The sequence below is a fragment of the Rhinopithecus roxellana genome, chromosome 5, assembly GCF_007565055.1.
Source record: "Rhinopithecus roxellana isolate Shanxi Qingling chromosome 5, ASM756505v1, whole genome shotgun sequence".
NCBI lineage: Eukaryota > Metazoa > Chordata > Mammalia > Primates > Cercopithecidae > Rhinopithecus > Rhinopithecus roxellana.
In genome coordinates this window covers 19,015,792-19,042,501 of record NC_044553.1, presented here as the reverse complement: position 1 = coordinate 19,042,501, position 26,710 = coordinate 19,015,792, and the positions used below count along the sequence as shown (strand labels likewise).

General features: G+C 44.1%; 1 protein-coding gene across 2 annotated transcripts in view; it reads right to left on the bottom strand.

The window, feature by feature from the left end:
- Positions 1-26,710, bottom strand: part of ADAMTS17 (ADAM metallopeptidase with thrombospondin type 1 motif 17) — a 365,163-nt gene that overhangs the window by 166,001 nt on the left and 172,452 nt on the right. For both annotated transcript variants that reach the window (XM_030931256.1, XM_030931257.1), the window contains 2 exons: positions 16,421-16,561; positions 13,843-13,993 (listed from right to left, as the gene is read on the bottom strand). In XM_030931256.1, coding sequence (XP_030787116.1) covers positions 13,843-13,993; positions 16,421-16,561 — 292 coding nt within the window. The remainder of the gene's footprint in view (positions 1-13,842; positions 13,994-16,420; positions 16,562-26,710) is intronic.

The window sequence follows — 26,710 nt, the reverse complement described above, 5'->3', positions numbered from 1 at the left end:
GAGTGAGAACATGCGGTGTTTGGTTTTCTCTTCTTGTGATAGTTTGCTAAGAATGATGGTTTCCAGCTGCATCCATGTCCCTACAAAGGACGCAAACTCATCCTTTTTTATGGCTGCATAGTATTCCATGGTGTATATGTGCCACATTTTCTTAATCCAGTCTGTCACAGATGGACATTTGGGTTGATTCCAAGTCTTTGCTATTGTGAATAGTGCCGCAATAAACATACGTGTGCATGTGTCTTTGTAGTAGAATAATTTATAATCCTTTGGGTATATACCCAGTAGTGGGATGGCTGGGTCATATGGTACATCTAGTTCTAGATCCTTGAGGAATTGCCATACTGTTTTCCATAATGGTTGAACTAGTTTACAATCCCACCAACAGTGTAAAAGTGTTCCTATTTCTCCACATCCTCTCCAACACCTGTTGTTTCCTGACTTCTTAATGATTGCCATTCTAACTGGTGTGAGATGGTATCTCATTGTGGTTTTGATTTGCATTTCTCTGATGGCGAGTGATGATGAGCATTTTTTTATGTGTCTGTTGGCTGTATGAATGTCTTCTTTTGAGAAATGTCTATTCATATCCTTTCCCCACTTTTTGATGGGGTTGTTTGTTTTTTTCTTGTATATTTGTTTGAGTTCTTTGCAGATTCTGGATATTAGCCCTTTGTCAGATGAGTAGGTTGCAAAAATTTTCTCCCATTCTGTAGGTTGCCTGTTCACTCTGATGGTAGTTTCTTTTGCTGTGCAGAAGCTCTTTAGTTTAATTAGATCCCATTTGTCAATTTTGGCTTTTGCTGCCATTGCTTTTGGTGTTTTAGACATGAAGTCCTTGCCCATGCCTATGTCCTGAATGGTACTACCTAGATTTTCTTCTAGGGTTTTGATGGTATTAGGTCTAACATTTAAGTCTCTAATCCATCTTGAATTAATCTTCGTATAAGGGGTAAGGAAAGGATCCAGTTTCAGCTTTCTATTTATGGCTAGCCAATTTTCCCAGCACCATTTATTAAATAGGGAATCCTTTCCCCATTTCTTGTTTCTCTCAGGTTTGTCAAAGATCAGATGGCTGTAGATGTGTGGTATTATTTCTGAGGACTCTGTTCTGTTCCATTGGTCTATATCTCTGTTTTGGTACCAGTACCATGCTGTTTTGGTTACTGTAGCCTTGTAGTATAGTTTGAAGTCAGGTAGCGTGACGCCTCCAGCTTTGTCCTTTTGACTTAGGATTGTCTTGGCAATGCGGGCTCTTTTTTGGTTCCATATGAACTTTAAAGCAGTTTTTTCCAATTCTGTGAGGAAACTCATTGGTAGCTTGATGGGGATGGCATTGAATCTATAAATAACCTTGGGCAGTATGGCCATTTTCACGATATTGATTCTTCCTATCCATGAGCATGGTATGTTCTTCCATTTGTTTGTGTCCTCTTTGATTTCACTGAGCAGTGGTTTGTAGTTCTCCTTGAAGAGGTCCTTTACATCCCTTGTAAGCTGGATTCCTAGGTATTTTATTCTCTTTGAAGCAATTGTGAATGGAAGTTCATTCCTGATTTGGCTCTCTGCTTGTCTGTTACTGGTGTATAAGAATGCTTGTGATTTTTGCACATTAATTTTGTATCCTGAGACTTTGCTGAAGTTGCTTATCAGCTTAAGGAGATTTTGGGCTGAGACGATGGGGTTTTCTAAATATACAATCATGTCATCTGCAAACAGGGACAATTTGACTTCTTCTTTTCCTAACTGGATACCCTTGATTTCTTTCTCTTGCCTGATTGCCCTAGCCAGAACTTCCAACACTATGTTGAATAGGAGTGGTGAGAGAGGGCATCCCTGTCTTGTGCCAGTTTTCAAAGGGAATTTTTCCAGTTTTTGCCCATTCAGTATGATATTAGCTGTGGGTTTGTCATAAATAGCTCTTATTATTTTGAGGTACGTTCCATCAATACCGAATTTATTGAGCGTTTTTAGCATGAAGGGCTGTTGAATTTTGTCAAAAGCCTTTTCTGCATCTATTGAGATAATCATGTGGTTCTTGTCTTTGGTTCTGTTTATATGCTGGATTACGTTTATTGATTTGCGAATGTTGAACCAGCCTTGCATCCCAGGGATGAAGCCCACTTGATCATGGTGGATAAGCTTTTTGATGTGCTGCTGAATCCGGTCTGCCAGTATTTTATTGAGGATTTTTGCATCGACGTTCATCAGGGATATTGGTCTAAAATTCTCTTTTTTTGTTGTGTCTCTGCCAGGCTTTGGTATCAGGATGATGTTGGCCTCATAAAATGAGTTCGGGAGGATTCCCTCTTTTTCTATTGATTGGAATAGTTTCAGAAGGAATGGTACCAGCTCCTCCTTGTACCTCTGGTAGAATTCAGCTGCGAATCCATCTGGTCCTGGACTTTTTTTGGTGGGTAGGCTATTAATTGTTGCCTCAATTTCAGAGCCTGCTATTGGTCTATTCAGGGATTCAACTTCTTCCTGGTTTAGTCTTGGGAGAGTGTAAGCGTCCAGGAAATTATCCATTTCTTCTAGATTTTCTAGCTGATTTGCGTAGAGGCGTTTATAGTATTCTCTGATGGTTGTTTGTATTTCTGTGGGGTCAGTGGTGAAATCCCCTTTATCATTTTTTATTGCGTCTATTTGATTCCTCTCTCTTTTCTTCTTTATTAGTCTTGCTAGAGGTCTGTCAATTTTGTTGATCTTTTCAAAAAACCAACTCCTGGAATCATTGATTTTTTGGAGGGTTTTTTTGTGACTCTATCTCCTTCAGTTCTGCTCTGATCTTAGTTATTTCTTGCCTTCTGCTAGCTTTTGAATGTGTTTGCTCTTGCCTCTCTAGTTCTTTTAATTGTGATGTTAGAGTGTCAATTTTAGATCTTTCCTGCTTTCTCTTGTGGGCATTTAGTGCTATAAATTTCCCTCTACACACTGCTTTAAATGTGTCCCAGAGATTCTGGTATGTTGTATCTTTGTTCTCATTGGTTTCAAAGAACATCTTTATTTCCGCTTTCATTTCGTTATGTACCCAGTAGTCATTCAGGAGCAGGTTGTTCAGTTTCCATGTAGTTGAGCGGTTTTGAGTGAGTTTCTTAGTCCTGAGTTCTAGTTTGATTGCACTGTGGTCTGAGAGACAGTTTGTTATAATTTCTGTTCTTTTACATTTGCTGAGGAGTGCTTTACTTCCAATTATGTGGTCAATTTTGGAATAAGTGCAATGTGGTGCTGAGAAGAATGTATATTCTGTTGATTTGGGGTGGAGAGTTCTATAGATGTCTATTAGGTCCGCTTGGTGCAGAGATGAGTTCAATTCCTGGATATCCTTGTTAACTTTCTGTCTCGTTGATCTGTCTAATGTTGACAGTGGAGTGTTGAAGTCTCCCATTATTATTGTATGGGAGTCTAAGTCTCTTTGTAAGTCTCTAAGGACGTGCTTTATGAATTTGGGTGCTCCTGTATTGGGTGCATATATATTTAGGAGAGTTAGCTCTTCCTGTTGAATTGATCCCTTTACCATTATGTAATGGCCTTCTTTGTCTCTTTTGATCTTTGATGGTTTAAAGTCTGTTTTATCAGAGACTAGGATTGCAACCCCTGCTTTTTTTTGTTCTCCATTTGCTTGGTAGATCTTCCTCCATCCCTTTATTTTGAGCCTATGTATGTCTCTGCATGTGAGATGGGTCTCCTGAATACAGCAGACTGATGGGTCTTGACTCTTTATCCAGTTTGCCAGTCTGTGTCTTTTAATTGGAGCATTTAGTCCATTTACATTTAAGGTTAATATTGTTATGTGTGAACTTGATCCTGCCATTATGATATTAACTGGTTATTTTGCTCGTTAGTTGATGCAGTTTCTTCCTAGCCTCGATGGTCTTTACATTTTGGCATGTTTTTGCAATGGCTGGTACCGGTTGTTCCTTTCCATGTTTAGGGCTTCCTTCAGGGTCTCTTGTAAGGCAGGCCTGGTGGTGACAAAATTTCTAAGCATTTGCTTATCTGTAAAGGATTTTATTTCTCCTTCACTTATGAAACTTAGTTTGGCTGGATATGAAATTCTGGATTTAAAATTCTTTTCTTTAAGAACGTTGAATATTGGCCCCCACTCTCTTCTGGCTTGGAGAGTTTGTGCCGAGAGATCTGCTGTTAGTCTGATGGGCTTCCCTTTGTGGGTAACCCGACCTTTCTCTCTGGCTGCCCTTAGGATTTTTTCCTTCATTTCAACTTTGGTGAATCTGGCAATTATGTGTCTTGGAGTTGCTCTTCTGGAGGAGTATCTTTGTGGCGTTCTCTGTATTTCCTGAATTTGAATGTTGGCCTGCCCTACTAGGTTGGGGAAATTCTCCTGGATGATATCCTGAAGAGTGTTTTCCAACTTGGTTCCATTTTCCCCCTCACATTCAGGCACCCCAATCAGACGTAGATGTGGTCTTTTTACGTAATCCCATACTTCTTGCAGGCTTTGTTCATTTCTTTTTCTTCTTTTTTCTTTTGGTTCCTCTTCTTGCTTCATTTCATTCATTTGATCTTCAGTCGCTGATACTCTTTCTTCCAGTTGATCGAGTCAGTTACTGAAGCTTGTGCATTTGTCACGTATTTCTTGTGTCATTGTTTTCATCTCTGTCATTTCGTTTATGATCTTCTCTGCATTAATTAGTCTGGCTGTCAATTCTTCCACTCTTTTTTCAAGATTTTTAGTTTCTTTGCGCTGGGTACGTAATTCCTCATTTAGCTCTGAGAAGTTTGATGGACTGAAGCCTTCTTCTCTCATCTCATCAAAGTCATTCTCTGACCAGCTTCGATCCGTTGCTGGTGATGGGCTGCGCTCCTTTGCAGGGGGAGATGCACTCTTATTTTTTGAATTTCCAGCTTTTCTGCCCTGCTTCTTCCCCATCTTTTTGGTTTTATCTGTCTCTGGTCTTTGATGATGGTGACGTACTGATGGGGTTTTGGTATAGGTGTCCTTCCTGTTTGATAGTTTTCCTTCTGACAGTCAGAAGGACTGTCTGTTGGTCTGTTAGAGATTGCTTGAGGTCCACTCCAGACCCTGTTTGCCTGGGTATCAGCAGCAGAGGTTGCAGAAGATAGAATATTGCTGAACAGCGAGTGTACCTGTCTGATTCTTCCTTTGGAAGTTTCCTCTCAGGGGTGTACTCCACCCTGTGAGGTGTGGGGTGTCAGACTGCCCCTAGTGGGGGATGTCTCCCAGCTAGGCTACTCAGGGGTCAGGGACCCACCTGAGCAGGCAGTCTGTCCGTTCTCAGATCTCAACCTCCGCGTTGGGAGATCCACGGCTCTCCCCAAAGCTGTCAGTCAGAGTCGTTCGCGTCTGCACCGGCCCCCGCTGCTTCCCCTGTTGGTCTTCAGCTGTGCGCTGTCCCCAGAGGTGGAGTCTACAGAGACAGGTAGGCTTCCTTGAGCTGCTGTGAGCTCCACCCAGTTCGAGCTTCCCAGCGGCTTTGTTTACCTACTTAAGCCTCAGCAATGGCGGGTGCCCCTCCCCCAGCCTCGCTGCTGCCTTGCGGATAGATCGCCGCGGACTGCTGTGTTAGCAGTGAGGGAGGCTCCATGGGCGTGGGACCCTCCCGGCCAGGTTTGGGATATATTCTCCTGGTGTGCCTGTTTGCTTAAAGCGCAGTATTGGGGTGGGAGTTACCCGATTTTCCAGGTGTTGTGTGTCTCAGTTCCCCTGGCTAGGAAAACGGATTCCCTTCCCCCTTGCGCGTTCCAGGTGAGGCGATGCCTCGCCCTGCTTCAGCTCTCGCTGGTCAGGCTGCAGCAGCTGACCAGCACCGATTGTCCGGCACTCCCTAGTGAGATGACCCCAGTACCTCAGTTGAAAATGCAGAAATCACCGGTCTTCTGTGTCGCTCGCGCTGGGAGTTGGAGACTGGAGCTGTTCCTATTCGGCCATCTTGACATTCTAATCTTTAACTCATCACATTCTGCCATCATGTAAGACTATTCCAGGTTGGGCGCAGTGGCTCACTCCTATAATCCCAGCACTCCGGGAGGCCGAGGCGGGGCTATCACTTGGGGTCAGGAGTTCGTGACCAGCCTGGCCAACATGGTGGAAACCTGTCTCTACTAAAAATACAAAAATTAGCTGGGTATGGTGGCGCACGCCTGTAATCACAGCTACTCAGGGAGGCTGAGACAGGAGAATCGCTTGAACCTGGGTGGTGGAGGTTGCAGTGAGCTGAGATCGAGCCACTGTACTCCAGCCTGGGTGATGAGCGAAACTCCACCTCAATAAAGAAAAAATTATTCCACCTCACATATAGTATAAAAACTGTATAATAGTATACAGTTATGCATCACTCAACAATGGGAATATGTTCTGAGAAATGCATCAGGTAGTCCTGTCATTGTGCAAACATCATAAGAGTGCACAAACCTAGAAGGCATAGCCTACTACACACCTAGGCTCTGTGGTGTAGCCTATTGCTCCTTTCCTCCTAGGCTACAAACCTGTATAGCATGGTACTGTACTACTACTAGCACACCACTGTCTTCTGTAGGCAACCGTAACACAATGGTATTTTGTGTATCTAAACATTGAAAAGGTATAAAAATATGGTATAAAAGGTTAAAAATGGTACACTCTATGGGGCAGTTCCATTATAATCTTACAGGACCACCATCACGTACGCAGCTGATACTGACTGAAACGTCATGATGAGGCGCATGACTGTACTTCCATTTCTCCCTTTCTGGCCTTTGTACAAATGTCATACCCTTTACTTTTACGTATATCAAAAACTCTAAACTAATGTATTAGTTTCCTATGGCAAATCTGTATTAGTTTCCTATTGCTGCTACTACAAACTTAGTGGCTTAAAACAACACAATTCTCTTATAGTTCTGGATGTCAGAAGTCCAAAATTAGTCTCACTGAGCTAAAGCCAAGGTGTCAATAGGGCTGGTTCCTACTGCGAGGCTGTGAGGTTTGCTTGCCTTTTCCAGCTTCTCACAGTTGTTGCATTCTTTGGCTCATAGCCCCTTCCTTGCATCACTCCGACTTCATACTTCTATTGCAACATCTCTTACTACTCACCCTGATCTCCTGCCTCCTTCTTATTAAGGACTCTTGAGTACACTGGGCCACCCAGATAATCCAGGAAAATCTCCCCATCTCAAGATATTTAGCCACACCAGCAAAGTCCTTTTCACCATATAAAGTAACATTCACAGGTTCTGGGGATAGGACATAAAGATCTACCACAATTATATTCTTACTGTTTTTCATAAAACACAGTTGTTTAAATGATCAATGAGAGTATAGCTAAATCTAATCATATATTTGCCCATGAAGTTACTACTTCCAGAGCTCTTCATTTCTTTGTGTAGATCCATATTTCCACCCAGCATCATTTTCTGCGGAAGATTTCCTTTAATATTTCTTATAATGTGGGCCTCTTGGTGATACATCTTTTTTCAGTTTTCAGAAAAACTGCATTTCACGTTTAATTGTGAAAGATATTTTTGCTGGGTATAGAATTGTAGGCTGACAGCCCTTTTTCTTTTAGTACTTTACAATGTTTCTCCATTGTCCTTTCACTTATACTGCTTCTCATGAGAGGCGTATTGTCAGTTTTACCTTTATCTGTATATAACTTATCTTTTTTTCCTCTGGTTCCTTGAAGATTTTCTCTTTTTCACTGCTTTTAAACAATTTCATTATAGCAAGTATTTTTCTAGATTTCTTCATGTTTCTTGTGCTTGAGGATCCTTGAGCTTCTTGAATCTGTGGTGTTACAGTTTTCATCAAATTTGGAAAAGTTTTGGCTAGTATTTCTTCAAATATTTTTCCTGTCCCCTGCCTCATCTCTTTCAGAGGTGTTAATTACATATTTATTAGGCCACTTTAAGCCTCATAGGTCACAAAACTGTATTTTGTTTTCAGTTTGTGTTTCAGTTTGGATAGTTTCGATTGCTTTGTTTTCAGGTTCACCAATCTTCTCTTCTACAATTTCTAATTTGCCATCAATCACATTCAGGGTATCTTTCATTTACGATATTGTAGATTTCCCTCCAAGAAACTCCATTTTATCTTTTTTAAAATAGATATCTTCCATGTTTCTACTTAATATGTTCAATCTTCTGCTACCTCAACCTGACATATCATCATAATTCCTGTTTTAATGTCCTTGACACAGGTAATTCTCTCACCTGGGTCATTACTAGGTTGATTTTGATTGATTTATTTTCCCCCTCATTATGGTGTATATATTCTCCTGCTTCTTTGTGTACCTGGAAGTTTCTTATTTGATGCTAGACATTGTGATTTTATTTTATTGAGTGATAAATAGTTTTGTACTTCTACAAATATATCTAGAGCTTTGTTCTAGGACTGGGTTAAATTACTTGGAAATAGTTTGATCCTTTGAGATGTTGGTTTTAAGCTTTATTATATGGGACCAGATCAGCATTTAGCGTGGGGCTAATTTTCCATGTTACTGAAGGAAAACCCTCTTGTGCCCTACTTGATGACTGTGTGAGCTCCAGAGAGTCTTCCCTCTAACTCTTTTAGATGGTTCTTTTCCTGGCCTTGGGTAGTTTTTCACACACCTCTGCTGACCACTAAACTGAACATTCATAGGGGACTCTGCAGATTTCCCGGTTCTCTCTGCAGCTCTTTCTTCAGTGGTCCTCTGCCTTGTGAACTCTAGCTGCCTTAGCTTCCCTGTACAACCAGCTGTGTTTCCTCAACTCAGAAGGACTCAGAGCTGCTCTTCTGCAGCTCTCCCTCCCTGTGCCACTGCCTGGAGACTGCCCAGGCCATAGGACAGGATAATTACAGGGCTCACCTCACTTATTTCACATCTCTCAAGGATCACAGGTGTTTGCTGCTTGGAAATCATTGTTTCATAAATTTTACCTGTGTTTTTTTTATTTGTTTCATAAGGAAAATAAATCTGGCCCTTGTTATACCCTCTTGGCTGAAAGCAAAAGTTGGGATGAGAAATTTAAAAGTAACGCTGGGACTGTGATCATTTCATTACATGATATCCATTTCAGTCCACAAGGGCATGAAAGAGAAATAATGGCTATAAAAGTCAATTATGGCACTAGATTAAAAGGCCTTTCTGATTGGCTCCAGTGGGTCTCTGGCTGCATGAACAATACAGGTTTTAGATGATGCTTAATTTTCCATATCTCCCAGGAGTTCAATATAGAGAAATGCTTATTCTGGAGATGCACAGATAAATTAGCTCTGTTCCCTCACAGATGGGAATCGGTGTTATCCAGAAAGGTAATAACATAGACATCAGCTCTCCCTTTTGGGCACCAACCTTATTGACAGACCCAGTTCCCCATACTTGTCATGTATTAACTGAGCAGAAACCTGAGGTTTTACTAATGAAGACTCTAAAGCATAGAGAGAGATGATCTCTAGGAACCAGCTGGCAAGTCACTCACTGCCAGACTCTTTGCACTACCTTGAATGGCTTCGTGTCCTTGGAAGAAGCCATGAAAATGGTTTATATGAACCCGTGCAAGAAAAATGACAAGGTCTTATGTGTTATGTTGGTGAACCACAGGAAAAATGTGAAATCAGGCTTATAGAGTAATACATTGCACAGGGAGGTCTCTAAGGATTTCTTCCTCAAATCTGAGCTATTCCACAAGTTCGTCAACAGCTGAGGAAGCCACATAAGGAAGGCTTAACAAATCTGCTGTTAGGGTCATGTCTGGATCTCAGCACAACACATACCTAATGAGCACTTACTATGTGCCAGGTACTGCTCAAGGCAGTTCAGAAACACTGGTGAGCACAAGCAAAGATTGCTGCCCTGGAAGGGTTTATAATCTAGAAGAAGGAGATACAGGTATAGCTATAATCAAAAGGTGAGCTATAGAGTATATTAAAAGATGGTAAGTATCTGAAAGCAGGGCTTTCCTTTAATGAATTAGGAGATGTGAATGCTGCACAGGTGGACAGGGGAGGGTACCAGACTGTCATCTTAAAGAGGGTGGTCAGGGTAGGCCTCATAGAGAAGTTTATATTTAAAAACAAAACAAAAAACAGAATCAAAAGAGATGAGGGAATTAGTTATGCGGATACCTGGGAGAAGAGTGGCAGGAAGGAGGAAACAGCCAGCATGAAGCAAGTGTGTCCCTGCTCGGGTCCAAGAAGAACAGGAGAACCAGTATAGCTGGAACAGAGTAAGTGCAGGGGAGCATAGGGCAGGATGAGGCCCAGAAGGAAGAAGGGAGGAGGCACACATCCGCACCAACAAGGCAGCATTGCAGGGAAGAATTGAGGGATAACAGCATATGTACGCTCTCCTGCCATACCCAACATCAATCACAGCACAGGCAAAACCTACACACAACCCTACAAAAGCAGGGAAGGTGCAGACTGTTGATAGAGCAGGGCCTGGAGCCCTGAAGTGTGGCACTATCTTCATCTGGATTTGACTGATACATGTCCCAGGCCTAGGGCAGCATGCCCCAAGTCCTTGGTTCTCAAAGAGTTCACAGGGAAGCATCTAGTCTTCTGCATTTTCTTCCCCAAATGAGTATCAGTGTGTTGGAGAGAGAGAGAGTTCTAGATTTCTCTTCAAAGAATCAGTACGTCAGTACGTTCAGTTCTTTGTCCTCCATTTTAAAGTTTAACTCCTTATAGTTTCTGTAAACAACCTTTTCCACCAGTTTTAATCAGTAGTTCACATCTGTTCCCCTGGTCACCTGCTTTGACCTGAGTCACCCCTGGTCACCTGCTCTGACGTAAGTCACCTTTAGTTCCCTGTTTCTAACCGTCTTTCCTGCCAAACTGCTAGCTCCGCCACTCTGGCTCATACCCTTGCTCTCTTTAAAACAGCCAATCGGAATTAGCTTAGACTGCGTGGTCCAACCCTAGCCAAAAGGGGAATGACACAGCAGTAGGGGCTACCTGCGACAGGAATAAGAACCCCTTCCCCTCCCTTGCTCAGGTGTATTCTTGCCATTGCTCCATCCACGAGTGACACTTTCTATCTTTTGCTGAGAAAATTCTTTGAGCACTCATTCTTCTTTTCGGCACTGAGGAACAAGCATTTGTTTCTAACAATCGTGACATTTTCTCCAGTGTGCACAGTCACTGCTACCCCACAGTCAGATTCCTCTAAAGCAAGTGTCACTAGCCTTGCAAGCAGGACAATCACCACTGACCAGCTGAGGCTGGTGGCCATCAAGGAGACTGTCATTCCATCACTCCCCTAAGAAATCCTTTCTGCTAGTTATTGGAGAGGAAAACACACATTTATTATATTGCTGGTGAAACTCTCAAGGCAAAAGCAAGCAGGAAAACATATTTTGCAGTTCCTTGGGAGCCCAGGAATAAATGTTCAGCTTCAATGTAACAGGCACATGGGAAGATCTCACTTGATATGCATTTGGATTTTGAGCTTCTAGTGAGAAAGGAGTCACAAAGCTGAGCGAGCGAATCATTGCTTGTTGCCCTCTAATTGAATTCCTCTAACGAAAAGATGATTCTGAAGGAAAATAAAATACCACATCCCCTGCCTCCTCTCTTTGGGGTCTGTCTTTGAATGACAGTAGCTTTCCTTTCCTCCCTCAGTAACAGATATCCCTGGGCTTGCCTTCCAGCCCATCCCTTTCCAGCTGGCTGAGCCTGGCTTGTTTCCTAATCTCTCTTAGCTTCTATATTCTCATCTTTAAAATGGGGTTAAAAGTCTTTGCCTTTGGGGTTGCAGTCGGGGTTGTGTGTGACGGTGCAAGGACAAAGTCCAGCCTGGGAAACTGTGAGTCCCCAGTATAAGTGTCTCCCTCCCTCTGTCCCTCCTCCTCCAACGGAGATGCAAGTGCTTGGCTCCTAGAAGGGAAAATACCTCCAACTCTCAGGGAGCAGGCAGTCTCTGCCCAGCCCCCACCCCACTTAATCCTGCCCTGTAGGACCAGCTCAGCCTGGCCTGCCACAGCTCACTGGTGGAGGACTCCAGAGTGGGCAGAGTGACCACTCTGTCCCTTGGCTCAGCTGGGCACTATCCACTTCCCCACTCCCGGTGTCTGGGGCCCTTTTCTCTGCGTGACGTCCTCCATGCTTATCCCATCCACACAATCTCATGCTGTCTCCACATCATCAAGGGACTCCCTGAAACCTGCTCTTTCCTGGTATCTCTGCAGCATCCATGCACTGTAGGGACTGAAGAGGCAGACAGGATGCCTCTTGGCAGGCACTGTGTATGTGCACGAGAGCCTTCACGCTGAAGCCACACAGTGGCTGATGGTGAGTTTGGACACTGCTGCAGGATGCTAGGGACAATCACATCCTAGGGCTCATCACATCTCCCCATAGAGGTATCCTTCAACCCTGCTTCTTGGGGTGGGAGGTACAGGCATCCAGTGGGAGGCTGACATGGGTGACAGCTTCCCATTCGTCTCTGGAGGGGACCCTTGCAGGCATGCTCCCCAGGGGAATGGCAGGGCAGAATCAGCACTACAGTGTGGATAAACATCCTTTGGGGAAACAGCCAGCAGGAGGCAACAGCCTGCTTTTAAGGAGCTGCCCTTTTTTGCGACCCCAAAGACGGCAGGCAATGCCCCACCTGTAGGTTGTGTCCCAATTTCCTAAACTAACTTATACTTAGACAGGAAGCACTCAAGAGGCAGCATCTGTCTCCAGGAGTTCGGGCTAATGGGCACTGGGACCGCATTCTGGGGGCAGCCTGCAGGTACGTGTGTGTCTTGGTGCTGCTCCCAAGTGCTTGCTCCAGGAACCCGCCCAGCCATCCTACACATCCTCCTTGGGACCAGGTGTGCTTCTGAATGCCAGTGCTGGGACAGCCCTTCCTCAGGCTGACCACCTGCTGCCTAGCTGCTGAGTTCTACATACCCCTAGCTAGTTCCCCTATTTCTGTCCTCTCTCTATAGGATGGTGCAGGTTCTGCTCCCTTAGCCCTGTCACTGCCAGGGCCAGGTGGACCACAGGCTCCTGGCCTTCCCCTGTGGCCAGGGCCTTCCCTGTCTGCTACACAGATGGCCACAGGCATGAAGACTGCCCTGCCCTGGGTACCCACATGCCCCTCTTGGCACCCCCCACCCATAAAACCAGTCAAGCCACGGACCTTGGTGTTTGCATCATGGTGAAAAAGTGTGCGCTCAGGGCTGAATGAGACTTGAGTTCAAATCCTCGCTCTGCTACCTACCAACCAAGCCATTTTGAATGTTTGCTTACTCTGACTTGGTGTTGTCATCTGGAAACCATGGATAGGATCTCGGGAGCTATGGTGATGACTAATTGGGATCACACATGTTGGAAGCGTTAGTACCAAACACATAGGTAATGCTCAATAAGTGGTAACTGTTTAATGGGGTTATTATCATATAATCAATTTATTACTTGTTAAATTTTCCCAATTTGATATGCTCAAATGTTTAATAGTTTTAACCCTCTTGTTTATCAATGCAGGGTTTGAAGTCAGGTGACAGTGTCCTGCGTCTCTAGTGTCCTAAGTGTTCCATATTAAAATGTTAGGCTACCGGAGCCAGTGGTAACCCTGAAGCATTCCCCTGCAAAAGTGCCCATGTAGGGGACTGTGTGTAGACATGTGCCTGCAATTGCATGTGTAGGTGTGTATGTGCGTATGGCTATATGGGGTACACATGTGCAAATACCTGTGAGAGTGTGTTTATGCATGTCTCTGTATGCGAACGCGTGTGTGCATATATATGTATATGTGTGCCGAACATGTGTGTGCACATACATGTATACATGTGCTTGTGTATGTGCATGTGCTGAGTGTGAATGCCCATGTCCTCCAGCAGAAGCCAGAACTGCTGCGGGAGGGCTGGACCCATGCTCTGTCCCAAGCCAGTCCTCCCAGGGCTGCTTACCTCCATGTTTCTGCAGAAGGTGGCATTGGTGCCGAACAGGATCTGGCACTGCTCGTTGGCACTGTAGTGCATGCCCGGCAGCTTGTGCGGGAGGCGTACCGTGTGCTGGCTTCTGGGGTCCGTGACTTGCAAGCAGGTGCTAACTTTTGACCTGAAACAGCCGAGAGGCAAGTTGACTTGCAAATGTGCTGCCTAGGTTTTTGTTTTGTTTTGTTTTGAGTTTTCAGTCACTGAGAAGGAGGCACCTCTACGTTCTTTATGGAAAAAGGACGCAAGCACTGGACACACGGACTGTGCTTTTTTGCTGTGCATTCCTTCTTCTACATGGCCAAATGTGAATCTTCGCTCTGAAGGCAATAAGAACCTGGAGACTCGGGAGGGGCATAGGAATGACATCCACGAGGCTGATGGACTTTTATTGGGGAGTTTGAAAGCTTTCTTTGATGAAAATGATTTTGGAATAGATTATCATATCTTCTCAGATTATGGCTTTGAGCAAAAACTATCATGAATAAAGAACAAGTTAGACTTGTTTTACTTTAAATAAAATCAAAGTGCTTATTTCCAACTCTTCAGGTTCTCTTCTAGTGCTTGTGGGGCCTCGGTGTTTCACTTCACCACGCTGTCCCTGAAAGCCACTGGCAACACCTGCCAAGGACTTCAGGATTTCAACTGGGGTGGGAGCATTAATTTACAATGAGAGGTGCATCTCTAAAAGAGTGAACTGGGGGCCGGGTTCGGGGGCTCACGCCAATAATCCCAGCACTTTGGGAGGCTGAGGTGGGTGGATCACTTGCAGTCAGGAGTTCGAGACCAGCCTGGCCAATATGGGGAAACTCCCGTCTCTACTAAAACCACAAAAATTAGCCAGGCATGGTTGTAGTCCCACCTGTAGTCCCAGCTACTTGGAAGGCTGAAGCAGGAGAATCGCTTGAACTCGGGAGGCTGAGGTTGCAGTGAGCCAAGATTGCGCCACTGAACTCCAGCCTGGGTGAGAGAGTGAGACTCTGACTCATAAATAAATAAATGAACAAGTGAATTGGGGATTGCGAGGCTCTAGCTCTAAAGGAGGTTACTTACTACAATGCTTTTATTTCTCAATTTCTAAAGGCAGATGGTTTAAGGCAGAAAACCCAGTCACTTGCCAAGATTATTAAGGAAAAAGTTTCATGAACACGAGACACACAGACCGATCCTGGTTTACTTCTTCTGGGCTCAGACACACAATAGTTCTCACCAGTGGGACCAATGGCATGTATGTGAGCAAATAAAAACACCCCATCTTGGCCGGGTGCGGTAGCTCACACATAATCCCAGCACTTTGGGAGGCCGAGGCAGGCAGATCACCTGGGATCAGGAGTTCAAGACCAGCCTGGCCAACATGGCAAAACCTCTTCTCTACTAAAAATACAAAAATTAGCTGGGTGTGATGGCACGTGCCTATAATCCCAGCTACTGGGGAGGCTGAGGCAGGAGAATCGCTTGAACCTAGGAGGCAGAGGTTGTAGCGAGCCAAGATCACACCACTGCATTCCAGCCTGGGAGACAGAGTGAGACTGCATCTCAAAAAACAAACAAACAAACAAATCAACCAACCAACCCACCAACCAACCCACTCCATCTTGTCACCATGACCCTTGTGGGTAAAGCGAAATAACATCGAGGGGCTTACAGCATTTCTTAAGATCTGTGGTATCAAATACTCAGTGGGAAGTAGACTACATTAAAAGTAATGAGTGCATTTTTAAGCTGGTTTACCACTGAACAATATTCCCATCAACAGGGAACAGTCATGAAAAAAGACCTGGAATGGCCCCTTTGCCACTACATCATGAATTCACCCGGTACTTGAACGTGTTACTGGACTGAGAAGCTCCATCTGCAGGTGAGACTCACCGACTCACTGCTGTCTCCCAGGGTGCATGAATTAACACGGCTAAGTAGTTCAGTGACCAGGGTCTGCACAGTCACTCTGTAAATTCAACCCTGAGGTCTTGACACTAAAGGACCCGCCCCGTCCATGGGTATAAACTGTTTGACAAAGGTCTGAAACCAGATGGCTGATTCTTCCACAGAAATCTGAGAATGGAAGGGTGCAGACACCTTCTGGGAAGAAAGTAGCAGTGAGATAAACACAGCCCTCTCCTCCCCAGAGGTGAGGAAGGTCAGCAAACCCACCCCGCAACCCCCAGCAAATTCACTCCCTCTCTAGGGAAGCAGCCTCCATCTCCACACCAGGAAATGCTCCATTCTGCAGCGGCCCAGGGGCGCCCCAAGGTGGTGACCACTGCAGAGGAACGAAATGGTTTCTTTTCAAGACAGGGTAACTATGCTGATATTTCAATCGATTGGCAGTTACGTAATGATCACCCACTGTGTGCCCATCGCTGGAGCAGATGCGCATGCGGGAGATGTTCTTGCCATTATAGGACACTCTGCGCTGACTGCCTCTTGAGGCTAGATGCAAATCCCAAAAGAGAGTCGTTTCTCCACTTCACACTTGCTGAGACTCCAATACTTTTGTCTTTTGGAAGTACTTCTGATTGCATTAATCCTATAGAATAATTCCAGGACTTACTTGAGGAAGTTTTCAAGGTCATCTCGGCTGCAGGAGGACCAAGAGAGGTCACTTGGGTTCCGGCCTTTCACCCACTCTCCCGACATGATGTGGGACCTGCCAGCGCAGGATGAGTGGTCATCATCGTGGTTCATGCCCAAGCTGTCCAAGAAGGAGAAGGAGAGAGGGATGCTTATGCTACAGGCTTCTCATTTCCAGTTCCAGGTGCAAGTGGATCACGCTAAGCTAAATCAACTCTTAAAAACAAAAACTGACATAAGGTGTAAGTGGTTCTCACAGAACAGACCCACAGTCATGTGTTTTCAGAGAAATAGAAGGCAAGGATTTGTTTATTTAGTGAATGAAGATAAATTGAGCAAATGACAGACACTAATAGAATTCGCTAAATAACAATAAATCAACGAAGTATATTAACTCTGATAATTAACTGTGACATGATAATTCTTAAACTCTAAGCTTCTGATGGTTAGACTTGTTTTCTTACATTAAATATTCCAATGTTCATGGTTTAGGTGTTTCTGTTCCTTAGAGATAATTCACTGTGCTAAGGGGAATCACTGGGTACCATCCTAAACATTGACATACAGAATGTTCTGAATCTAAGCCTTCAAACTCATTACCAAGTATGGCTTTTCTGTCTTTCGCATCTAACAAGATCATAGCTGTCACCTTCCCTATTCAGCTATACTGGAGACATACCAGGATGCCTGTCTCAACCTGGAGGGCTGATCACACTGTGAACTGAACAGTGATCTTAGCTTATACACTTGCCCTCACTGGGGTAAGCCAAGACACGCAGCACACAAGATCCAGTGGCCCACAGTTCACTGACCCAGAGTTCCTTATGACCCAACTTGTATAAGGATGGCCATCTTTCAACAATCTCAGTAGAACAACAACAAAAAAGAACACGTACTTTCATTCATTCAAAAATATTAGATACCTTCCAAGTGCCAGGTAACGGACCACAAGGAAAAGACCTGAAATCACTGCCAGCTTGGGAGAAGAGATGAACACTGACAGAGATAATGATAAAAGAGGTTTCTAAATTCTGCTCTAGAGCCACATTTTCCTAGTTTGCTCATAGATGTCTGACCGTCTTCCGTCAACTCCCCTGCTTGGTGCCTCATGGCGGTGTTCTCCCCAAGAGAAACCCATCCTGTCTTCTCCTCTGCACGCCTGCAGGCCACCCCCACACCCTTTTGCCTACAGAGATGCTCCCCTGGCCAACTCCCACGTGCAGGCTGGATCAGCTAAAGTCACTCATGTCATTTGGAGGATCCGCTGCCTGGCGCTCATGTGTTCTGGAACTTTGGGTTAGCGGGTCCCTCTCTGATCACCCATATGTGGCTGCCCCCATCAGTGGAGGGGCGGCATCCGTACCAATCTTCAATTTTATTTATTCTTAAACCTACTGATGCCAGTGATACTTGTTATTTCAATTCATACATGAGGTTACATGTTGGGTTAACCAACGAAATATGAGGACAAACACCAAGTTGTTGTTCTCATGAAAACAGATTTAGCTGGTAGCTAAGACAGACTGCCATCCAACTGGGTGTGGGCAAGACAACTGTGAAAGATGAGGAATAAGTCATAAAAATCTGCTCCCAGGCTGCTTCACAAGTCTTTTATAATCCTTTCTATGTGTATACACACACACACACACACACACACACACACACACACACACACACACATTAAAGAAATTGGATTCAAACTCTCATTATAGGCATGCTTTGTGTGAGGAAGTTGTATTAGTCCATTTTCACACTGCTATAAAGCTACTACCTGAGACTGGGCAATTCATAAAGGAAAGAGGTTTAATTGGCTCGCAGTTCTGCTAGGGAGACCTCAAAACTTACAATCATGGCAGAAAGTGAAGGGGAAGCAAGGACCTTCTTCACACGGCGGCAGGAGAGAGAAGCACAAGCAGGGAAAATGCCAGATGCTTATAAACCCATCAGATCTTGTGAGAACTCCCTCACTATCACAAGAACAGCACAGAGGAAACCATTCTCATGACCCAATCACCTCCCACCTGGTCCCTCCCTCGACACATGGGATTATGCGGATTACAATTCAAAATGAGATTTGAGTGGGGAAACAGCCAAACCATATCAGAAGGTGACATGGAAATCCAATTGGCAGACACCCTTCCTCAAAGAAGACGCTTCCCCTCTCCACTACAAAATTGATGAAAAAAGCTAATGTTTTTATAGCTTAAGTTAAAACAAAATGTCTAAGGCACCTACGTATAATGTCTTGATTATTTCTCCACTTGAATCAATTTTTTGCCTAATTGGTCAAGTGACCAACTATGGTCATGTCTGAAAAGGGAGTGTCTGCATCACCACCTAGGTATGGATGGCCACAGTTTCGCTTGGTCCAGGCCTCTGTCAACCTCAGACTCTCCTGACTGGAGGCCCACAGGCTCTTCCAACTCACCCTATTTTCTTAGGGCAGCAGTAACTGGTGCAAAGCAAGCATTTGATAAAAACATTTATTGAATGAATTATCTGTTTAATAGTGAAGAAAGTGCCAAAAAATACTGGAGAACTCATATCCATGACAAGTGTGTTGATCGGGCATGGTGGCAGACTGCTTGGCAGAATGGCAAAAGCCACCTCTCGTTAGATTCAGTCTCGTCCTCCTGCCTCAGTGTCAGGTATCCATCCAATTAGGGTTAAAGGAAGACTGAAGAAATTATCAGACAAATCTGGCCAGTGAGAATAGTTTAGCCATATTCTTTTTTTTTGAGATGGAGTCTTGCTCAGCCACCTAGGCTGAAGTGCAGTGGCGCGATCTTGGATCACTGCAACCTCCGCCTCCTGTGTTCAAGTGATTCTCCTGCCTCAGCCTCCTGAGTAGCTCGGACTAGAGGCACGCACCAGCACGCCCGGCTAATTTTTGTATTTTTAGCAGAGACAGGGTTTCACCATGTTGGCCAGGATGATCTCAATCTCTTGACCTCGTGATCCACCCGCCTTGGCCTCCCAAAGTGTTGGGATTACAGGCGTGAGCCACCGCTTAATGGTCACTTGGTTGAATAAAGTGAGTTCTATTTTTTCAATGCAATTACTCAGCTTTTTACTTCACTTTTGGATGAGCAACAGAACATGTTTATTTATATACAAGTGCATGAGAAAGCAATCTCCATTCAGCTTTAAAACATTCTGTTACAAATAAAAAATTTTTTTAAATATATTCATCCTTGGCACCAAAAAAATTATTTTTACTTTCACTGTCAGTATGAATTCTTTCTTTTTTTGAGGTTCATTTTCTTTAACTGTATTTTATGGTGGAAAAAGCACTTCACATGAGAGCTACCTTCTGAAGTTATTAAGCTTACAATACACTATTGTTGGCTACAATTGCAATGCTGTACAGCAGCTCTCTTGAGCTCCACTGAAACTCGATGCCCACTGATTAGCAGCTCCCCCTTCCTCCTCCCTCCAGCCCCTGGCAGTACAAGCCCACTCGTTGATTCCATGAATTTGACTATTTTAGATGCCTTATATAAGTGGAATCCTGCAGTATTTTTCTTTCTGTGACTAGCTTATTTCATTTAGCATAAAATAAGGGGTTAAGTTTTAAAATACGTAAGAAACTCCTACAACTCAATAGCAAAAAAACAACCCAGTTAAAAGTGGGCTCAAGAATTGAGAAGACATTTCTGTAAAGAAGACATACAAATGCTCAGCAGGTACACGAAAAGATGCCCAATGTCACCAATCATCAGAGAAACATAAATCAAAACCCCGATGAGATACCACCTCACACCTCTCACAATGTTTACTACGAAAATACAAAAAACATGACAGATGTCTGCGAGAACGTAGAGAAATTAAAACCCCTGTGTGGCATTGGTTAGAATGCAAAATTGTACAGATGCTATGAAAAACCACTATGGAGGTTCCTCAAAAATTAAAAATAAAACTACTGTACGATCCAACAATTCTATTTCAAAATATTTATGCAAAAGAATTGAAACCAGAATCTCCAAGAGACATCACTCCCATGTTCAGTTACAGCATTATTCACAATAGCCAAGATATGAACACAACCTAAATAGCCACTGATAGATGGATAAATAAAATGCAGTCTATGCATACAATGAAATATTCAGTCTTAAAAAAGGAAATTCTGCAATATGCAACAACATGGATGAACCTTGCGGACATTATGTTAGGTGAAATCGGTTTTTAATTTCCTTCTATCTGGTAGCTTTTTCTTTCTCTACTTCATGTTAACTGTTGAAGGAACTGACTGGTTTTTCAAGTACACTTAGCAAAGGACATCAAAAGTCAACTATCTTAAATTTGACTTGGGTTTGTCTTTCTTTAAATAAAATTGTTGAGAGAGTTCTTAAAGGAGTAGTTCTTCTGAAAGTTTTGATGGATTTCAATGAACTCTGCCGAATGTACAGAGGTTATAGAAATAAAATGTCTCGTGAAAAAAGTGGCTGCAGCTGCCATCTCATGGTGTATCCATTGCATGTGGACCAGGTCAAATTGTTATCTCCAGCCTTGGCAGGCATGGTCCTTATCAGCATTAACAATGTCTCTTCATAAGGGTCACAACTCACAGACCCTGGAATCCTAGTCTGAGTCACACAGACCATAGTCTCTACTTGGAACATGATCTTGCACTTGGAAGCAATGAGGCAAATGCGAGGCCTTCATTGTATCAATGACGTGAAACGTTCAGGAATGTAAGCCTAAGAGAAAGGAATGTTTTGCCTCTTTAAGGAACATGCATGGTTTCAGGAAGGCACAGGTTCTGGAACCATGAGCTGCGTTCCGGGGAAAATCATCTGGGAACCTACACAGAGGTTCCATTTGCCTGGGTCACTGCCCCTCAAATACCCTACTCAGAAAACTCGTTTCTCCTGGAACAGCCCCCAAGTAAAGAGGGTGTCATTAGCTGCAGCGTCAAACGTTACAAAATTTGCACATTCACCAAATGGATACAGCATTGTCTTACTTTGAGAAATATTCAAGTCCCTTAAGAAAGCAACTCTCCCTGTAGGCATTCTCTAAAAGCTCTTTCCCTACCTTGACCAGGATCAGAGGCATCTCCCACCTCAGGTAATGAGAACTTTTCAAACCTAGGGCACAAGTCGATGGAGGATCAACACATGAATGAATTATTCTAACTGTGCACTTGGACAAGCTGCTCCCATCCTCCCTCGCTGGGATCTCCTGGGCAGCTACTAGAAGGGTTTTCCAAACATCGATGTTGCTTGGAAAACCACAATGGGAGGAGATCCAGGCTCTGGGAGGATGGTCTCACCATTTAAGGAAGAAAATTTCATGAGTTTTCTCAGTGGTCAACTTGGTTATCAAATGAAAGGGGCTCCTTCTTCCCACAGGGCCTCTTCTCCTGGCCAGAGAACCTGGTGATTCAGGAAACACACAGGATGGTTACAAAAGTGCTCAGAAAAGATGGCTGTGCTGTTGGCAACTCCATATTCCTCACAGGGATCTGGCCGACCGGAGCACACCGTGTCCCGTGAGCATTTCACTCTGCCAGCCCAAGAGGACTTCCCCAAGGAATGTTCTAGACAGTAAAATCAGCCGAGTGGGATTCTTGGGTTTCTGGAGCTTGTCTCTAATATAGATCATGCTTGATCTGCTCTAAAATGTTTAAATGCTAACTAAGTGGCTCATCACTTTATAGTTGGATTAACTAGCATTGGACTGGGAGGAGTCTTGATACTTGAGGTTGACATCAACTACTGTCTAGCCTATTTTTAGTTTAAATGAAAGATTACTTTGACTGAGAAACTCATGTTATTTTAAGTTTATGTCCCAGGGCATTTATTATTTCTGGCAACATTATATTTAACGAAAATGTGTGGTGTTAAGTACGCCCAGTAATTTTAACTTTCAGTGACTCTGGGGCTGGGGGCACAGATGGGCCTTGTGTCTCACATGGCCCAGCTTTATCAGACGCAGTCATGGCTTCATGGCCTTGAGTTGATTTTATCTTAAAATAACATGCTGCTCTTTATTTGTTTTGGGAGACACGAAGCACACCATGCGGTGAGTTCTGAGAGGATTCCCACAGTGCTTGACCCCTCCTGGTTTCTGAATCTCACAGGAGATGAGCAGGTGTTCTAGACTTGGGATATCTGCCACTCTGGAAGTTTCAGCTTTACCCGGCTCTGAGCCTACCTGTCTCTCAGAAGCTTTGGGATTTTGATGTCATGTGTAGGAGTCAGGTCCAGCCTCACCTCAGAGCAGTCTTGGCTGAGTTTGTGAAATGAATGCCTGGAGTGGGATGAAGAGCCTGGGCTCCCGTGAACATAGCCTCTCCATGGAAGGCTGGCTCCAGCCCTACTTCCATAGCCCTGTGGGGACACTGCCTGGCAATTCCTATTCAATAGATGTTTATTGACATTGCAGGAACTGGAATGGCCCATGGCAGTTTCTAAGAAACAGTGGACAGATGTGTATTCATTATTGCTAATCAACATAACAATAATTAACAGGCCAGCTCTGCACTAGAGGGAAAATTCTCCAGTCACTACCTCTTGCCAAGAACCAGATTGTGCCCCGAGTCTTGAGCTACTCAGAAACGCTAGCTACAGGATAACACGCTGCACTCATTTATAGGTCGAAGAACAGGGTCAGTTCCCATGATCATCAATAACCCCACTTACGGAGAACAAAACAAATAGGCAGCAATAGCAGCAAAAGCCTCTCACTGTGGAGAAGGTACTTGTGTTTTGTACAGAAAAATGAGCCCACCAGTTTTCAGGGATTCAGCAACAAGGCAAACACCAGAGTAGATTGGGGGTCGCCATAGATTTAGCTATACTTCAAATGCACATAGTGCCATGTAAGATCATTTGAACCATACTCTTTTCACCTTTCACCCTTACTTTAGACTCTCACTCTGTCAAGGTGCAGTGCCCTGGGCCGCTACCATTTTGTCTGAGCATTTCACTTATTTTACCACTGTGTCTTCACAGCCTCCAGTGAAACAGGGATAGGAGCAGCCATCATCTTCCCCATTCTTGCTGAGCACCTTTGAAGGCTGCAAGAATAGAGTGATTTGCTCAAGTCATGCAGAAGAGCAGAATCTGCACTCCTGGCTGGCCTTCTTTCTCTGAAACCATCTTTCCCAGCCAAGTTAACAGTATTAGGCATCAGGCCCTAGCTGCTTCGTCTCCCATATTCAGCACACCCTCCTCCACCCATGCACTCTAGGGACACGTGCATACACAGTGGCCAGCTCCAAGTCCCAGCCAGCCTCCAATGTCCTGATGGTTTTGATGAGAAGGCGTGGGCAGCCAGGGAGGATGACACAAAGTACCCCTTCCCATCTAGAAGCAGCCCTGGCTTTGCAGTCAGACCAACCTAGAAGAAAATGTCAGCTCTGCCTCTTGAGAAAGAAACATCACACCTCTGAGCCTTAGTTTCCCATCTGTGACTAAACAGGGATAATACTGAATGTCATTCATTCATTCACCAAGTATTTGTTGAATGCCTTCTGCATGCCAGATACTGTTCTAGGCACTGGGAATACAGAGTTTACATTATTTAAAGGAATGGGGGTCAGCGTCACATGGGAAAACAGCCACCAAAGTGCCTGGCAGTAGTAGGTACAGCAGGGAATGGCCTTGCTTCTTCTAAGCACACACATTCGCTTGACCAAAGCAAGTTGCAGCCCCCAAGCTGCAAACTCAGGTGCTCTCAGACAGCTGTGGTCTAAGGAGGGAAGTTATACTGTAAGGCAGGTGGGCCGGTGGGGAAATGAAAAGTTCCCACCCCACTTCAGTGCCTTTATATTCCACTATTCCTCTGCAATGAGCTAACAGAACAAAATCTCTGTTCTAGCAGATGTGGTTTAGGGACTGTGGTGAGACTCCTGGAAGAGAGCTTAAGGGAAGTCTTAGAGGCCCACTGTTCTTGGTAAGTGGCTACCCCATCCAGGACTGCAGATGCCCTTAGGACACCTCTGAAGGACAATCACTGATGACCACTCATCTATACGGTGTGTTGCTCTCCATAGGAAGGGGATGAAGATGGTGGCCTAGGGCACAACCTCCCATTCTTTTCAGCTCCCAACAGTAGATCTAGGTTTGAATGCAACAGGCCACACTCCTCCTTGCTTCAGTGTGTGTGCAGTAGCCTGGACTCGGTAAAAGCTCAAGGGACATTGGACTATAGGGCTGAAGCTCCTGCCATCTCTGTGAAATGCGGTTTTCTGGTCCTAATAGATTCCATGGGCTTGTCAGCTCCTGCCACTCTGATCCTGCTCCCACATGACAAAGATAGTCCTTAGAGAGTGAGCTGGTCTCACCTTTCTCCACTCCATCAGCTCTTAGAGCACAGCTGGACACAGGATGGGGATCAATCAATGGCTTGACATGAAAGCAGCATATGAGCACCTAGGTCCATGTAATGCACCATCAGTACACAGGACAGAGGCTACCCACAGTGTGCATCCACCCCAATGCCTCATGTGCATGGCATGGCTTCATGATAGGATGGTCCCAATATGAACACACAATGACACAGGCTCCCAAACGAGTGACACCTGCTTGGGGGGCTCGCATTCTCCTTCCCACAATGTCCTCACTGTTTAGAGCATCCAAAAATGCATCTAGAGTCAATGCAGGCAAATGGCCTCATGACTTGAATAGACTCTGAGTCAAAGATTTGAAATATTTCACAGGAAAGAAACCCATAAAGTTATGTTAGTTTCTGACCTGGGAAACCATTCTGTTGTGAGGGGCCTTGCTAAAGCTGATTCCAGTTAGAAATTCTGAGGATGTTTAGAATGATGTCATAACAATGGAATAAGAATATAGCCTCCCCAGGTGATTAGAGGGAACAATGCTGATTCTGGTGAAAAGGCTGTAGGGTGTTAAGAAAACCTCTGCCCGGCAGCAAGACAAATAGAGGGAGTCGAAGCAATGAACCAATTCTTTTTCCTTTCTCTCTTTAGTCTCTTTTTTTTTTTTTTTTCCGGAATGACTGGGTATTTTGAGAACTTTATTCTTCCCTATGATTTTAGTTTGTCAGAGTCTATAAAAAGTCATTCTAATTTGGGATTGCACTGAATACACTAATTCGGGGGAAAATGGCATCATTAGAAGCTTGAGTCTTGCCATCTTAGGACACAGGGCACCTCATCATTTTGCCAGGCTTTTTGTGAATGACCTTGGCCAATGTTTTTAGTGTGCATCACGAAGGTCTTACATTTCCTATTAGCATCATTCCTGGGTATTTCATGTCTTTGGACGACACTGTGAATAAGATCTGCTTTTTATTCTTTTGTAATTATTGCTTGCACATAGGAAAATTACAGATTGCTGCATGTTGGTCTTATGACGCAATACCATGATGAACATCTACTGGCTCCAAAGGCTTTTCAGATGATTCTTTTATAATATACAGACAATTCTCATTGTGCCTTATCCCTTTCTATATTTACACCTTATTTCTTGCTTTATGAAATTGAACAGGACTTCTAAAATAATATTAAGTATCAGTTACAACATGGGCACCTTTACCCTGTTCCCATATCGACTGGAAATACTACTAATGTTTGCACACTGACTACATTTGCTCCAGATTACTCATAGGTAGGTAAACTTGATGAGGTTAAGGAAGCTTTCTTGTAAATAATCATTTGTAAAGCCTTCCTGGCTGCTACAGTGCGATGGTCCAAGGAGAAAGAGAACATGGTTAAAGACCTGACAATAATTATTATGCGGATGTTAAGCAAGGTTCCTAAACTCCTGGGCATGTTTTCCTAGCTGAGAGATGAGGGGCACGAACCAGGTGGCTATTAAAAGGTTTCCAGTCTAGAAGGGAATAACTTCATGATTCCTGATCTAGGAGGCTGGGCACAATTTAAGGTATAGTTGTTATTCATTCTTTCAAGAGTAGATTGTGCACCGTCTTGCACCAGGCATTTTGCAGAGCACCAGGCTCATAGCAGTGAGTGACACACAGCCCCTGCAGGAAGCCCATGGTCTGGTGGGGATCAGAGAGAAGTCAACAGGCTGTTGGTATGTAGCCTAGGCCAGTGCTGTTCAATAAAACTTTCTGTGATGATGGAAAAGTCTCTATGTGGGCTGTCTGATATCGTGGCCACAGGTCACATGTGGCTACTAAGAGTTTGATATGTGCTAGTGTGACTGAGGAATTTTTAATTAAGATAAATTTAAATAGGCACAAGTGACTAATTGCTAGCACCCAGACCACACAGGCATAAGTGAGAACGTGACTGGCTAACTTGAGCTAGGAGCCCTGGATATCATCTTATTGG